The 17,237-nt window shown below is 44.2% G+C and overlaps 1 protein-coding gene across 2 annotated transcripts in view; it reads left to right on the plus strand.

Moving 5' to 3' along the window:
• Nucleotides 1-17,237, plus strand: part of RPS6KA3 (ribosomal protein S6 kinase A3) — a 690,637-nt gene that overhangs the window by 406,094 nt on the left and 267,306 nt on the right. For both annotated transcript variants that reach the window (XM_085622203.1, XM_085622204.1), the window contains exon 16: nt 16,580-16,669. In XM_085622203.1, coding sequence (XP_085478329.1) covers nt 16,580-16,669 — 90 coding nt within the window. The remainder of the gene's footprint in view (nt 1-16,579; nt 16,670-17,237) is intronic.

A 17,237-nucleotide genomic window follows, 5' to 3' on the forward strand; every position in this document is an offset into this window, starting at 1 on the left:
CAGATGGCAGCCCCCGTTCAAACCGTACTTCTGGAATGAGAACCTGCTGGAACTCTAGATAAGAATAGGGGGTGTGTCCCCTTTCGCCAACTCCTTAGGTGCTGGAGGCGAAGTGAAGAACATTTTTCAGTGCCCACAATCTAGAAGATGGTGGAACTTATACAATTAGTGCTAGGTCTATGTAAATGTATAATGTATAGGTATTTATATAGCGCCGATCACCACTATGGGTATCTCAGCGCTGTACTCATACCGCTGAAGGAACCCTTCCTGGCTTTCCATGTGAGGTGTCCACTCCTGGGCACCCCCATGGTGAGGCCAGGCATCCCAGCGCTGTTGGGGCCGTTGTGGAGATTAAGAAAGCTATTGCCCAGAGTTGCAGCGTGGGACCCATGATTAGAATAGGCACTGAGGCGAGAATATCCGGTCCGCGGAATTTATAGCCCGAGACCCTGCCGCGACGGGAATCGAACCCTGGTCCCGGACCAGTGCTCTGCATCGAGGTCTGCCACTCTAACCATTGAGCCACACTTCTCCTATGCCCCCCTCCCACAGGAGGATGGCATAATAAGAGGGTGCAGACCCATTGGTCACTACCGGTCACTACCTTGTAATACCCATAATCTTGTAATCAGGTGGCACCCCTGACCCTGAAATTAGATTCCTGGTGACGTACAAAGCTTGGATGCTGAAGAGCCGCCCCAGCAAGAAAGGTGGAGGTGACAGACTTGGTGCCAGCCCTGCCGGCCTGTCTGTTGCCTTTCACCCTTGCTACAAAAGTGGACTCGTCCTTTTGGCCCAGCGACCTCCAAAACCCTGGGAGAACTGCCTGCCTTCTATAAAGATCAAATAGCTCCTGTGGACAGCGGACCTGTCCAAGAAGAAACCAACTTTAAAACCAAAGAGCTCTGCCCTGAGGAACTGTGAAACTGCCTCCGGACCCACCTGTGCACGGATGCCCACAGCCCGAGTCCATGTGGGCCACCAGTCCTGCAAAGTTTAACCAGCGATTGAGCCAGAGTCCACTGTGGGCTGACCCCTGCTGGACTCTACCTAGATGCCTGCAGCCTCAATCAGAAGACTCGCCCTGACCACTACCTGATCAGTAAGCTGTTCCTGACACCAAAGGACACCCCTTTAAAACTGCGTTCTTGTTTTCCTCCTATAGATTAACATTGCTGAACTGAAAAATTACACTGTCTACTTTTTTAAATGAAGTCTTTTTTTTTATATAAACTTGCTTACCTTTTAACCTACATCCTGGTCTTAATATTTATCTAGAAAAGGATTATTTTTAAAAATTGGTGTGGATCTCCTTCTTGAGTCGTGTCATTTATTAGGCACTGTGTGTGCAACAAATGTCTTGCACTCCTCTGTGTTGGGTCTAAGGCTGCTCGACCACACTACCACAAATGGAACACTTGGGGTTTACATTGAGCCCTGTACACTTCTGGGGGTATCACTGGACTCTTTACACGCTATAAGCACTTAGTGGTATATCACATAAAGTGCCAGCTTCCTACAATAACGTGTAGTTGTGGAGCACATGTTCACCCCTTAGTTTTCTAGTGGTTAATAACTGATGCTTATTGCTACCCATCTTAACTAAGTTCAGAGTTTGTTCATTAACTTAGATGTTTATTAAAGGTTCGTTTCGGAAGGACTGCACAACGAAGCGGACACGCTGATACAGAAATGAAATACTATATTTGACTCCTCTTAATAAAATAAAAATAAAAGCCCATTGTGGCCACAGAGGAAACTTTAAGTAGACAAATCACTACTGGTCTACTCTTAAGAGTATTGGGCATTTACCAGAACTTTTAACTGTGGTATTGAATGTGACTTTTTAGTCACACTTTTAAAAAAATAAGTTGAGAAAGAACTTGCATGCATAAAATAACAATCATTGGTATAGCCAATAGGTCTAGCCTTCGGGACCTTATGTGTCTAGCCAGAACTTTTGGCTATGTTGTAGAGCATTGTGGCTGCGGTGCATTATGTTGAAAAGTTATATTAAAAAGTGTGAAGCATTTTTGTTACTATTATACAAACGAAGACGACATTATATACAACTAAAAAAACCTGATTAAAAAAAGATTTTAACATAAAAGATGTCTTCTACTTTTTTGTGCTTGCACTGCTGGCAACTTTTTCCTGCACGGAGTGGTATTGTGTGGAGTGCATGTTGCATTCAGTAAAGTGTATTTATGTGGCATGTAATTATGTGGCACTGAGTGGTATTTGGAGTGTATGTTGCATTGAGTGCAATGTAATTATGTAGCATATAATTGCATTGAGTGCAATGTAATTATGTAGCATATAATTATGTGGCACTGTGTGCTATTATGTGGAGTGTATTTATGTTGCATTGAGTAGAGTGTAATTATGTAGCAAATAATTATGTGACACTTAGTGGTATTGTGTGGAGTGTATTTAGACCTATTGCATTGCAGATGCTTGTTCCTTCTTCCATTACTGGTGCGCAGACCTACGCACCTATGCATCAGTAGAGTCCCAAAGTGACTGCGAAGGAGCGACCCTTGTGTCCGGCTCCTGTCAGGCTGTCGTCACCTTAAGGCGATGACACGTTCTCCAGTGCTTACTTGTCTGTGTCTATGGGGGTCTTACTCTGCACGTCTGAGATTGTAGCTCCTGCAACTCTGAGAATTTGGAGTGAGAGCCAGAGAGAAAGAGCTACAGCCTGCTTTGCTGCTGAGTAATGCTCACCCCGAGTGAACCACCTTTCATTCACTGGATCTTAATTGCATTTATATAGCGCCTTGTAGCTCTGCGGGATTTTCCGAACGCTTACCACAGAGAACGAATGTGGGAATTGGGGTAGGGGGAGAGGACTTGTAGGTGAGCGCAAACTCTACCCAGCAGGTTTCAAAGTGCTAGTTGGAAAATTCTGGATGAGTTTGAAAGTGAGACAATGCGGAAAGGAGGAGGAAAAATTGAGAAGGGGGGAGGGGGCAAAGAGCGAGGTTTAGAGAGGGAGATATTTAGAGAGGGAGATATTTAGAGAGGGGGAGGTTAGGGAGAGGGGGAGGTTAGGGAGAGGGGGAGATTTAGAGAGAGGGGAAGATTTAGAGAGGGAGAGAGGATTGGCTTTTAAGGAATCAGCAATGAACAGGACAGTAGGCGCTTGCTCGGGACTGTGCATAGGGGCCGGGCGGAGGAGGGGAAGGGGCTTCACTGGTTAGGACGGTGCATTGAACATAGGTGGAACCCTTGGATTGCCCACAAGAGCGAACTGCTCAAAATTCTGCACGGAACACTAGGGGGCGAACTGCTCAGGAGTGTGCACGAAACAGCAAACTGACGTATCAGGATTGTGCACCTAACATAGTGGGCTCACTGCTCAGGATTATGCACCTAACATAGCGGGCCGACTACTCAGGATTGTACACAGGTAGGGAGAACATTGCTTTGGATTGTGCACCATTAGATAGTTGAAATCTATTCAGAATTTCGCACAATTTGTTAGGGAGAAAGAAGCCTGCTCAGGATTGTGCACAACAAGGTAGGGAGAACACTGCTCGGGACTGTACATACTTTGGTATAGAGAAGTAGCTCTAACAGTTATGCCACTAAGAGGGGGGCATAAATGGGCACACAGCAACCCTGCCTACCAAGAGCGGGATGGGCTCCTTAAAGACGGGACGGGATAAATACTCATTGTGAATTCACAAATTCCAAAACAAAACATAATGGACAGAGTAAAAACACAAAACACCAAAGTAAAATAACTAAATCCAGGACGCCTGGTGTAGTATCCATTCTCATAGACTAAAACTTAGCCTGAGGCAGTGTTTATAGCAAACTGCGGTGTTATAGCTACAATGAGGTTCATTTTTACGGGAAACAAAAAAAATCCGATAATTGGAGACGGATCAGGTTGAAGCTCGTGCCCAAGGACCCTAGGCCATCCAACAAACAAGGCGGGATAATCACCCACCTTGCACCAATTGCGTGCTGTGTTTTTAAAAAACACACATGCACAAGCCAATTGCGGGCTCAAAAAAAAAGTACATGCACAAGCATGTGTTCAGAGCTCAAAAGCCCTTACTTAATGCCTCGCAGAGCAGCGCATGTGCACTGGCTCAGGCGAGACCTAAAAACCATATATTCAAGGTAATGTATTTTTGAGTTATTGTTTAAGATATGTGCCACTCATGGCATACACCACCAGCTAGCATTCCAGTCCTTTCTAGAAAGTGGCCACTTCAAATAATGGCGAGGCTACGATTAAGTTTATTAAAAAAAAGTGATAAGAATACTGCATCAAATACATTAGTGTTAAAAAAACAATCAAAGTGATATGGTGGTTTCGACAAGATACATCAAACAACCAACTGACAAAGCTGCAACATATATTGTTCCAAGGCAGAAGGTTTGTTGACTAGTAGACATTTGGGAAACACTGAAGTAGAAAAAGCATAACTCCATTTGTATTATCACAACCCATAACTGAGCCCAAATCTTCAAATTGCAAATTTGCAAAACATCAAACCATTGCCGGTAGGGAACTTCATAACAGCCATAGATCTGAAGGATTCTTGCTGTCACATACTGGTGCATACTGGTGCATCAACAACACAAGAAGAATGTATTCTATGCAACAGTGTGTGGAAGACTTGATCATATCAGTTTTCTTACTTTAATAAATGAACTTCAGTGTTCTTCATGCCCAAATTTGCCTTGTAGCACTATATTAATTTTGAGGCTTGCTCTGATTGTATAGGGAGGTGTATTTCCACTCTGCTTTTTAATGAGCTATGCAACAGGGACTGACCCTTGTGCATCACTCGCTTTTGTCCTCAATGACCGATGTACAGAACATGCACAGCTATCCTGTTCTCTCTGTTTTTTGGTGTGTTACCCATCAGATCCTATTATGTTCTTGATTAACCCTTACCTCAAAGACACCCTCAGAATCCATTTGTTGCATGAACCTGCCCCTAATAATAAAGGTCCTCCCATCCACCGCAATTCCTCCGAAAATGTTTGTTCAGTAGCCTGCAATATTTGTTATACTTACTCTTCCATAGACCTGAATTGCTCATGAATGTGCTGGCTACTGATATGATTTATGAAGCCCATAGACCTTAACCCCTTCAGCGCGGCGTGGATTTCCGCGCCACGCTGAAGGTTCCGTGCGCGGGCGGGGCCATGACGGAACGGTTCCGTCATAAGTACAGCCCAACCGACGTCCATGACGGAACCGTTCCGTCATGCGCGTAGAACGGGTTAACACAACAGCTGGTGATGGTGTTGCTGCTCATACATGCCCTTGAGCACCCCATAAAATGCTTTGGGAGCCAGGTAGGTCTGTAAGGGTAACTTTTCACCTGCCAAATAATGACCTGCACAAACATGAATTTGCTGACGGAAGAGCATATACCAGGAACTAAAAACATATTTTTAAGGCATGCTATGTTCTGAGCTTCATTAACTAAATAAATTGGCAACAAAGCGAAGTTAAAGAAATAATTTTGAGGTGGAATTTGATTTGCTTTCTAAATAAGTCAACTGAACACACCAGTACTAATCCTTGATTCATGTACAAGTTGTGAGAGGACACCCTGTTGAACTGATGGTACTCTGATAAGGGCTTATGCTTTCCAACCAACGCCACTGATGCTCACAAATATGTTGATCTCATTGTTGGCGTTGGTACTTTGTACTTCTGATCTAGTTTAGGCAGGGCAGGCCCAGATATTATCTCATGGAAACAACCATGACTTGCATCTAATAGAATCTGTTAGAAATGCTTCTGTTCACCCAGTTTAGCTGCAAGTCTAATGAGTTTGATCACTTACAGCTTCGACTGGATGTTTGTGCATGTTTGAAGACTTGTGTGAACCAATTAATGAGTAGAAATTGCTAGTTTGCCAAGTGGAAAGGATTTGCAACGATTTTCACAGGGACCAATTTCACAAATATACAGTCACATCAAAAAGCAAGTAAAAAAAACTTGTACACAATGCAAATTGGTCATTAGCCTACATATTTGTCAAGAATAATTTAGAAGCTGTGACAGCTTGTGGAAAGATTGAATAAACAAGTCTCCTTTTGACTAAAACTATCATAGAAAGTTGCCTATTTTGCTGACACAAAGCTTAGAGTGGGAGTAAATAACAAACATGGTCAATAGAAAAAGAACACTCCATACTCTTCTGTAACTAACCAGCTGTGCTTAGAACATGGCCAAGATTGGTAACTTAGATGATTTCTACTTTTCAGGTCAATCGGACCAATAAATTACCTGGGTTGAAGAATCTACCGTCTGTCACAAGTTCATCCATACAGTATACAAATGTATGCAGCAGATTTGCGATTTTTATGTCAGATTTTGAGTTCTTCTGCTTAAGACAGCCACAATTTCAGTAAAAGTTAATGGAGAAATTCATTCTCCCAAATTGTCTTTATTTCCTTTGGTAAACCTCCATAGCACCTGTTGTCAAATATTGGCATGTAAGGGACTTATTGACATCAGACGTTAGAGGTCCGCTCCAAATCAATAACGTACGGTGTGCTAAAGAAAAGATTTAATGTGCAAAACAATTATTTGAAATCCGGTATCTGACAATTGAAAACCAGTCACAAGGGATACAGTAGCACAGTGGCTCATACACTGTGTGAAAATCAAAATGGAATAAAACTTTAAAGCAAAAACGTGGGCAACATTTTTTTAAGGGAGCATTCAGTTGCAGGAAATTCATGGAGTACCAACATTGGACCTGTACATTACCACAGCATTACTATATATATATATTCATATTCCAGACTGGACATAGATGTTGATTTAAATGTAGGTTTTGTATAGTGCGTAAATACCCTTTGGTGTCCTGGCGCTGAAGACTGAGTTGAGCATGCATGGAGATTATTGAAAAAGATGGGTTTTCAGGGCTTTGGGAAACCAAAGTAGAATCAATTCCGAGTGGGTAGCAAAGGGGATGTAATTCCAAGCCTGAGAAGTAATCAGAGAACACTTATCCTCCAAGACGGGCTCTGAAAAACCTCTGAACTGAAAGGAGGTAGGAGTTTGAGGAACCCAGTAGATTGGGGGATTATACCTGGAGAAAATCAGGGACACAAAGTTCTTACAAGAAGTCGAGTGGACCAGCGGTACTTAAATATTTGCATATCATCGTCAACCTTAAACTCGCCTGTTCGAGGCATATGAGCTGCAGATTACACACTATGCATAGATCGGCATCTGGTGTTGGGCCCGGATGTTTGCACTTGTTTTTGTCTTGGAAAGTCACGAGGTAGGTGACTCCTCGCTTGGATCATAGTGCGCATGGGCATCGGCTCCATCCTCAGATTGTTTTTTTCCGCCATCGGGCGCGGATGTTTTTCTCGCGCTCCAGTTCGGAACCGTTAACGGTTTTCTCTTTCGACGCGCAATCCTTCCCTTCTCGACGGTATTGTCACAAATGCAATTTCCCAATCCACGTGACTCTTAACAACTTTGAAGTCTTCCATTCTGGTCGTCGACGAAGGCCTTCAGGCCTACCTGGGACTAATCTTCTGGCTCATGAAAAGGATGCCATTCAAAAAGTGTCCTCGATGTGGGTCCAAGTTTCCCCACACCGACCTGCATGAGATGGCAACCTCTGCCTCTCACCGGAGCACGAGGCCAGAGACTGTCCAGCTTGCGCCTCCTTCCGCTCCAAGTCGACGATCCGGGACTGACGAGCTAGAATAACAATGGCTCGCTCGTCGTCTTCGATCCCCGACGACATCTTCCAAGAAGGCGTTGATGTGCCAGAGCAAGGGCAGGTCAAAGAAGGCCTCATCAGCGCCTCCGAAGCAGATGACTCCAACGTCGAAGACATCACTCCAGCTCAGAGGGCCGTGAGTACAGACGTCGACCCCCCCCCAACCCCTGACACTATCAAAAAAGGCTTTGGTCCCACCTTTACCTTCGGGCCCAGGTGTGCACCGATAGACTGCTTCCCATGCCCCGCCTTCGGGCCCGGTAAAGAAGCCTACTAAGCCTTCAGGTGATGCTGGCTCGAGTCAGCCTACCCTCGGTGCTGAAAAACATACACAGGCGCCGAAAAATAAGTCGTCCTCTTCCTCATCCACGCCGACCGCTGCTTCGACATCTAAGCACTCTGCGTCGAAGACTAGCACCAGTTCCTAGACACCGACAACACGCTCAGAGCCGACCAAAAAACGGCCACTAAAGGGCCCCGGCTCCCATTCTTCGAAGCCGAAGACCTCGGAACCGAAAAAACAACAGGTTCCATCGGACAAAGACACTGCAAAACTGCACGGTTCCAAACCCAGAACCGCTACCGAGTCTGCGCCGAAAAAGCCTACGGCACCAAAGCCGTCGGCTCCGAAGGATCTGCCTCCCACAGAAGAACTGTTTTGCCCAGATCCTACCCAAAAAACTCTTGTGAATGATCCTAAGACTGGTCACTTACTGCTTAGCATCAAGAAGAGACACCCATTACACCGCTCTCCTACACCATCACCTACTCCAGTAGGTGATGATGATGCTAACACCTCAGATGATGCAGATGATGCAGGGGGCGGTGTGGACGATCAACCCCTAGGGGACCCTACCCGCTCCCCAGACCCCTGGGATGATTACAGTGTCCCAGACGTCGCTAACACCCCACAAGACATCTGTCCCTCCAGAAGACAATATCTGCTTCAACCAGCTCCTCCACAGAGCTTCCCAGTACCATGGGGTGGCCCTTCATACACACCCCGTGGAGGAAGATTTTCTCATGGACACTTGACACCACTCAAAGGTCCACCTCAATTTTACCCATGCTTAAAGGGGTCATTATATAAAGTACAATGGTTCTGTCGGGTATAACCACACAATTACTGTGCTTTGCAATAGAATTTGAAGAAAGCTGAATATATCAATCGACAAAAAAATCAAACGAATTACATTTAAGAAGAACACATGAAAACAATAAGAATACACAAACCAGGGTAGAGTCAGATTTGCTGGGTGGTAAGGTATTCTTTATATATAAATTGCATCATTTATATTATCACCCATATAATTCTTTTTAGCAAAAAAAGGCTGCCAAAGTTGTGAACATTGGAGTGAATTTGTGAATAAGTGACATAGTGACATAAGTGACACAATTGGTGCGTAATATATACAGAGTGAATAGAAAAAATATATACACAATAAAACAGGCCAGTATAAAGAAGAGCAATGACACTGTTTCCAGAGATGACTTAAGTTCTTTGTAAAACAAGGTCTTGAACTGGGCCTAGGTGCTGTCGACGTTTCAACCCTTTATATGAGATCTTAAATCGTCATGCGGGTCTTCATCAGGACTAAAAATACACAATGGCAACCTAACAAACAGTCTAGGCGGGCCTTGTATTGGCACGATGTAGATTCGAATCACTCATCCAATGGGATTCTTAAAGGTAGATATCAAGTGCTGGCTATGAAGCTCAGCCGAATGTGGAGTCACCGTCAAACTCAATTTAGAAGGAATGTTGTTTGAGGTCCTTTTACCAGCGTCTTAGTAGATGAAAACCGGAATACATCACAGTAACCGCGTGAGAGCAGTATTAAATCCTGCCGTTCAGTGGCTGAACGGCAGGATTGAATCCCATTGGATGAGTGATTCGAATCTACATCGTGCCAATACAAGGCCCGCCTAGACTGTTTGTTAGGTTGCCATTGTGTATTTTTAGTCCTGATGAAGACCCGCATGACTATTTAAGATCTCATATATAGGGTTGAAACGTCGACCGCACCTAGGCCCAGTTCAAGACCTTGTTTTACAAAGAACTTAAGTCATCTCTGGAAACAGTGTCATTGCTCTTCTTTATACTGGCCTGTTTTATTGTGTATATATTTTTTCTATTCACTCTGTATATATTACGCACCAATTGTGTCACTTATGTCACTATGTCACTTATTCACAAATTCACTCTAATGTTCACAACTTTGGCAGCCTTTTTTTGCTAAAAAGAATTATATGGGTGATAATATAAATGATGCAATTTATATATAAAGAATACCTTACCACCCAGCAAATCTGACTTTACCCTGGTTTGTGTATTCTTATGATTGTTTTCATGTGTTCTTCTTAAATGTAATTATCGTTTGATTTTTTTGTCGATTGATATATTCAGCTTTCTTCAAATTCTATTGCAAAGCAAAGTAATTGTGTGGTTATACCCGACAGAAGCATTGTACTTTATATAATCTATACCCAGGTTCTGAGGGACACAGGGTCACCCCATTGTTTATGAAATAAAGGGGTCCTTAAGCATACACCAGAGGTCTTTAAAGACCCGGTTAGGGCTCTAGTCATCAACCCGAGAATAGAGAAAAAATATAAGGCTGCCCCTACTGATCCAGCCTACATTAAAGGCCCTGCACCTCTAGACTCCTTCGTACTCTCCAATGCGAGGAAGAGAGCCAATTCACAAACATCAGGTGACGCACCACCACCAGATAAGGAATCTAAACTCCTGGATGCCTCTGGCAAACGGACAGCGTCACAGGCAGCAAACATATGGCACATTGCCAATACCCAAGCGCTGTTAGCTAGGTATGACAGGGCACATTATGATGAGCTTGAGTCCATAATGCAACACCTCCCAGACCGGTATAAAAAAAGGGCCAATGCACTCATACAGGAAGGTAAAACCATCATTAATACCTCCATCCGTTGTGCCTTAGATGTCGCAGATACCGCCTCAAGAGCAATAAACACCAGTGTCCTTCTGCCTAGGCATGCCTGGTTACGCATCTTGGTGTTTAAACCTGAAGTCCAGAGTTCCATACTCAATCAGCCATTCGATGAGCAACACCTATTTGGCTCTAATGTGAACGTATCACTTAAAAAAATTAAAGATACCGACACAGCCAAATCTATGGGAGCCTTGCAGTCGCAAGCTCCCAGACGTTTCTTTCGTCGCTCATCCTTCAGAAGCACCCACAGAGGCTACTCCTCTGATAGCCCCTCCACTTCTTACAAAGCTCCCACCCAATCCACCTTTACTAGAGGTTACCTGAGAGGCGGTTATAGGGGGAACAACAAAGGCAGAGGCAATAACTCCTCCCACTCTGCCTCCACTCCCACCCCATGACTTCCCTCCACTTCCCCCAGACCATTCCACTCCAGTCAGGGGAAGACTCCACCAATTCCTTCCTGCCTGGGCAAACATCACTTCAGACAGGTGGGTGCAACAGATAATTCAATCAGGCTACTGTCTCGAACTAACATCTACCTCCCCCAACATACCACCCAAACAGTGTCCAAGGTCACAAGAACATCTGTTACTGCTAAAGCAGGAGGTAATCTCCCTCCTACAAAAAAAGTGCAATAGAACCAGTTCCCCTGCACCAACAAAACAAAGGAGTTTACGCCCTCTATTTTCTCCTACCCAAAAAGGACGGCTCTCTAAGGCCTATTCTAGACCTCAGACCCTAAACCTATACATACACTCAGACCATTTCCACATGGTCACACTTCAGCAGGTCCTTCCTCTGCTTTCTCAGGGCGACTTCCTTGCTACCCTAGACCTCAAGGATGCCTATTTCCACATTCCCATTCACAACGCTCACAGGAAATATCTCTGATTAGTAGTGGACGGTCAGCACTATCAATTCAAAGTACTCCCATTCGGAGTCACCACAGCACCAAGAGTGCCTACCAAGTGCCTAGCGGTGGTGGCAGCACACCTAAGAAGACAGCACATCCACGTCTTCCCATATCTAGACGACTGGCTCATAAAAGCCAGCTCATACAATCAGTGTGTACAACTCACTCACGCCACTATTCCACAACTTCCCGACCTGGGGTTCAGAGTAAACCATGCCAAGTCTCAGCTGCAACCGTCCCACACGCATCAATAACTCGGTGCCACAATGGACACCTCAAAGGCGCTAGCCTATCCCAGTCCCGCCAGGATAGCAAGCATACAGGCTCTTCTCACCAAATTCCAACCGCAACACTCTTTTCCAGCTCGAGTGTTCATGCAACTCATAGGGATGATGGCCTCTTGCATATTCATTGTGCCTCATGCAAGACTCAAGATGCATCCTCTCCAAGAGTGCTTAGCATGCCAATGGAACCAGGCTCAAGGTCCGCTAACAGATATGGTGTTGGTAGATGGTTGTACCCATCGCTCTCTGCAGTGGTGGAACCACAAGAACCTTTCGAAAGGGCGACCGTTCCTAGAGCCGATTCCTCAAATAGTTATGACAGCGGACGCATCGCTCGCTGGCTGGGGAGCTCACCTACTACATCACACCATGCAGGGCAGGTGGACACCTCAACAAAAGTTACTCCACACCAACCACCTGGAGTTACTAGCCATATTCCTAGACTTAAAAGCATTTCAAAAACACATATCAGGCAAGGCTGTCTTAGTCCGCACAGACAACATGACAGCTATGTATTATATACAAAAACAAGGCAGAACACACTCTCTGCAGCTCTCTCAGCTGGCACAGAACATATGGAGGTGGGCTATACCTCAGAACATTTTTCTCCTAGCCCAACATGTCCCAGGAGTCCAAAACACCATAGTCGATCTGTTGAGCCGTCAAACACAACAGATCCACGAGTGGGAACTTCATCCGCAAGTTCTTCAACCATTTTTTCAAATATGGGGGCAACCACAGATAGACCTCTTCGCCACCCAAGAAAACACCAAATGCCCAAGCTTCGATGCCAGATAACCTCACCCATTGTCCAAAGGCAATGCGATCTGGATGAACTGGTCAGGTAGATTTGCATACGTTTTTCCGCCTCTCCCACTCATTCCACTAGTGGTGCGCAAACTACAGCAACACTCCTTAACGCTCATCCTAGTTGCTCCAACTTGGGCCAGACGACAACCATGGTACACCACATTGCTGGAACTCTTTGTAGTTCCGCACCAAAAATGACCTCTCTCTCCACGCCTCTTAACCCAGAACCATGGAGAGATCCAACACCCAGACCCAGCTCAGCTCAACCTAGCGATCTAGCTCCTGAAGTCCTAGAATTCGGTTACCTTAACCTTCCTCCTGACTGTATGAACGTCATTAAAGATGCTAGACGGCCTACCACTAGAGCATGCTATGCAGCCAAGTGGAAACGATTTGTAATATACTGTCATAACACCACCGATTCCCCCTAGAAGCGTCTATCCAACACATCATAGGCTACTTACTACACCTCCAAAGATGCAACTTAGCCTACATGCCTATTAGCCATAGCAGCATATCTACAAAATAGACTGATCACTTATCAGAGTACCTGCCAAAAAGGCCTTATGGAGGGACTCAAAAGAATAATTCCCCCCCAGAGTACCACCTTCACCTGTGTGGAATTTAAACCTCGTTCTCACAAGACTAATGGGGCCTCCATTTGAACCTCTACATAAATGTGAGCTACAATTCTTAACATGGAAAACTGCTTTCCTAGTAGCCATTACTTCTCTATGAAGAGTTAGCGAACTACAAGCACTAACCATTCAGGAACCCTTTCTGCAGATGCATCACAATAAGGTTGTTCTCCGAACTAATCCTAAATTCCTCCCTAAAGTTATTTCTCCCTTCCACCTCAATCAATCTGTAGAGCTGCCTGTATTCTTCTCGCAGCCACAAGCAGTCGCAGAAAGAGCTCTTCACACCTTAGATTTCAAAAGAGTACTGCTGTACCACATAGAGAGAACACAACCTTTTCGTAAGACCAAACAACTATTTGTTTCTTTCTCACCGCCACACAAAGGCAACCCCTATTTGTTTCTTTCTCACCGCCACACAAAGGCAACCCCATATCAAAATCTGGGATAGCTAGGTGGATTGTCAAATGCATTCACATTTGCTACCACAAAGCAAAACGTACATTATCTGTTCCTCCTAAAGCCCGCTCTACACGAAAGATAGGGGCTTCAATGGGATTTTTAGGGAACATTCCCTTAGACGATATCTGCAGAGCAGCTACATGGTCTACACCGCACACATTCACAAAACACTATTGTGTAGCTGTGCAAACTAAACAGGCTAGTGTGGGCCAAGCTGTACTCATAACACTATTCCAAACTACTGCAACAGATACTGGTGGTCGCCGCTAGGAGGGGCTACTGCTATACAGTCTATGCATAGTGTCTAATCTGCAGCTCATATGCCTCGAACGGAATATGCTACTTACCAGTATGCATCCGTTCTTGGCATGTAGAGCTGCAGCTCTACACACGCCCACCCGCCTCCTCGGCTAGCTTTTATCTGTTCCAGTATTATCTTTAGATACAGCATACATGGGCATCTTTTCTGTTTCTCACAAAACTCCATCATTTCCCTGCTGGCGAAAAACAATCTGAGGATGGAGCCGATGCCCATGTGCACTATGATCCAAGGGAGGAGTCACCTACCTCGTGACTTCCAAAGACTTTCCAAGACCAAAACAAGTGCAAACATCCGGGCCCAACACCAGATGGCGATCTATGCATAGTGTATAGATCTGCAGCTCTACATGCCAAGAACAGATGCATACTGGTAAGTAGCAGATTCCTTACTGTAGGGGTTGGATTTGTACTATTTTAAAAATTCTGCACGCCATATAAATCTAGAATAGGTTCACATTGTAAAAATAATATTTTACCTGTAAGAACAGTTTGGAGCGTGCTGTGTAATATTCTAGCCTGATGACACTCCCCTCCCCCAGTGAAGGGTAATGCCTGGGCCCGGTTACTCACCGATAGTCTTCATTACTCAGTCCTTGCCTTCTCGTTAAATTCCTTATCCATGAGCAGCTCACCTATTCCACAGAACGTTTTACCTTGCTAATGTCAAAATACCTCACTCAAAAAATAAGATGTGAATGGGTGACTCGCTCCCTCTGCCCTTTATGGGAAGAGGAGCCCTTTTCAAGATGGTCATGCTTCAGCACTTTCTCTACATCATCCAAAACTATCCCTACCCACTTAAAACCAAATTTCTTCCATCCGACTGATCAAAACGCAACAAATTCCTATGGGCCTTGACTCTGCTTCGAGAATTATATACAATTCACTTTCAACAGGGGATTGGGAGTACCTGATCTGCAACAATACTACTGGGCCTCGCAATTGGTCAAACTTAATGACTGGCTCTTCTGCATTAGACTAGACTCTGCCATGAGACTTGAACTTGAATTGAGCCACATGATTTACACACACTGCTGTATAGAATCCCTATCCTGCGCTCTCTTCCGCCAGTTACAAAGAGCCCTGTGATATGCTGGAACACATCTTTTAGGAAAACTCAATGGTGTGGGAAATTAAATGTTGAGACACCCATTATGGTGTGGAGCACTGCTCCCACAGTTAATAGCCTTGAGGAACTGCTGCACGTCTGACCTCATTGGCATCTCTACATTGGGGAATGTATTGGTGCAGAGTCAGATTAAATCATTTGGACAACTAGTAGATGAATACTAACTTGGTAACACACAATTCTTTTAATTTTTACAACTGTGCCATACCCTGAAAGCATATAAAGACAAATTAGGGGTAGTGCTGTTATTCAATTCCCTGGAGATCAAAAGAACATTGGAGCAACTTGGTATAAACGTTAGATCCCGGAGTAACGTATCCCTTGTTCTTGATGCACCAGACCCCTTCCTGCATCTGAGGGAAGTGGGAGAAGGATTGAGAATGCTTGTAGATGAGTGGGTGGAGGCTAAGATGACCCCATACACTCTGGCCATTGCCTCCTGCCTGCAGTTAATACCATTTCAATATCTTATGGTGTATTATCACCCTCTCAGATTATGGCAGATGGGTAGAGCGCCCTCACCACACGGCCCACGTTACACGGATGCCCTGTTTACTTTCCTACATGTAATATGGACTTGCCCCAAAATCATGACCTATTGGCAACATATCCAAAGAGAGCTGGTGGGGTGGTGGGCCACCAGTTGCGCGAACCTGAAAGTAGGTATCCTGGGGCTTGTGGATGGATGGGAGGAGGTGGCCAGTATTAAGACCATCGTGGCGAGTGGGTTACTGGTTGCTAAACGAGACATTGCCTTGTAATTGTCCAACAGTGTTTGATTGGCAACAAGGTATGGGCAGATATTCGTCTGTGAAAAAAGCCTACAAAATCTCTGGATGTATGAGGGAAAGCTTTAGAATATGGGGTGCAAATGGGAGCCCAATGTGACAGTGACAACTGTTTACCAAAGGAAATATACGCATCTGAATTTATTATAAGATCCTTTTGCTGGAGCGTTGGATGGAAATGATTCAAGTTTATTGCATATGTCTTTTTTATGTAATGCACAGTGTTGTAATCTACTTAATAACTTGCATAACAGCTGTTAGTAAAGAAAAACAAATACCAAGTGCTTTTTTTTTTTTTATATATACTGAATATTAAATGAAAGTTCAGTGTTTACTAGAGTATTTTACACCACATACCAAACCTTTCATTGTTTCCTGCAGCTAAATCCTCTTTGGGCATCTAATCAACCACAGATTTGCTGTGTTCCTAATTATCAGCATTAAATACTTTGTTAATGTTTCTGCTTACATCAGTATTAAAAAACATAACTGCTATTTCTTTGTTTAATTTTTTCTTTTTTTTCTTCTTCAGATAATTGATAAGAGCAAACGTGACCCTACTGAGGAAATTGAAATCTTACTACGCTATGGGCAACATCCCAATATCATCACGTTAAGAGATGTGAGTAAAATTACTGGTTGAATACTCCTTTAAGGTAGCTAGCTTAGAGCCTTAATGCATTTTAGCAGACAATACACTTCTTAATAATTCCTTAAAAATGATTTTGTAATACTAGAGTAATTAATTTCAAAGTATAGCCATAACACTAGGTTAAGGTTAGAAATACATCCTTTATTGAGTGTTTCACCTTTAGTAGAGTGCATCATTTGCAGTGTTCACTCTCTTTAATTCCAGATTCAAGCCTTTTACTGCATAGCCATGTGTGAACCTCCAGCTTCTTCTCTTCTCCATAAATATTCTTCTCTGTAGATCTTGTCTTCTCTCTTCATGCTAGTGCTGGGAAAGCCTTTGGCAGTTATTTTTCCTGGCTGCCTCCTCATGACACCTAGCCACCAGGTTTCGGGGACTAGTACAACGTGGCTTTCAAAGTTGTACTGAAGTCTGTTTCGGATAGGAGATTCACCATTTTCAGGTGAAACAGCTGGTACCATATGGTCTTTGTGTTTTTGGTGATGTGCTTCTCGAAGTAGAGGTCTGTTTCCAGGGTTGTAAGTGATTTTGTATCAAC

The sequence above is a fragment of the Triturus cristatus genome, chromosome 8 (genome assembly GCF_964204655.1).
Source record: "Triturus cristatus chromosome 8, aTriCri1.1, whole genome shotgun sequence".
NCBI lineage: Eukaryota > Metazoa > Chordata > Amphibia > Caudata > Salamandridae > Triturus > Triturus cristatus.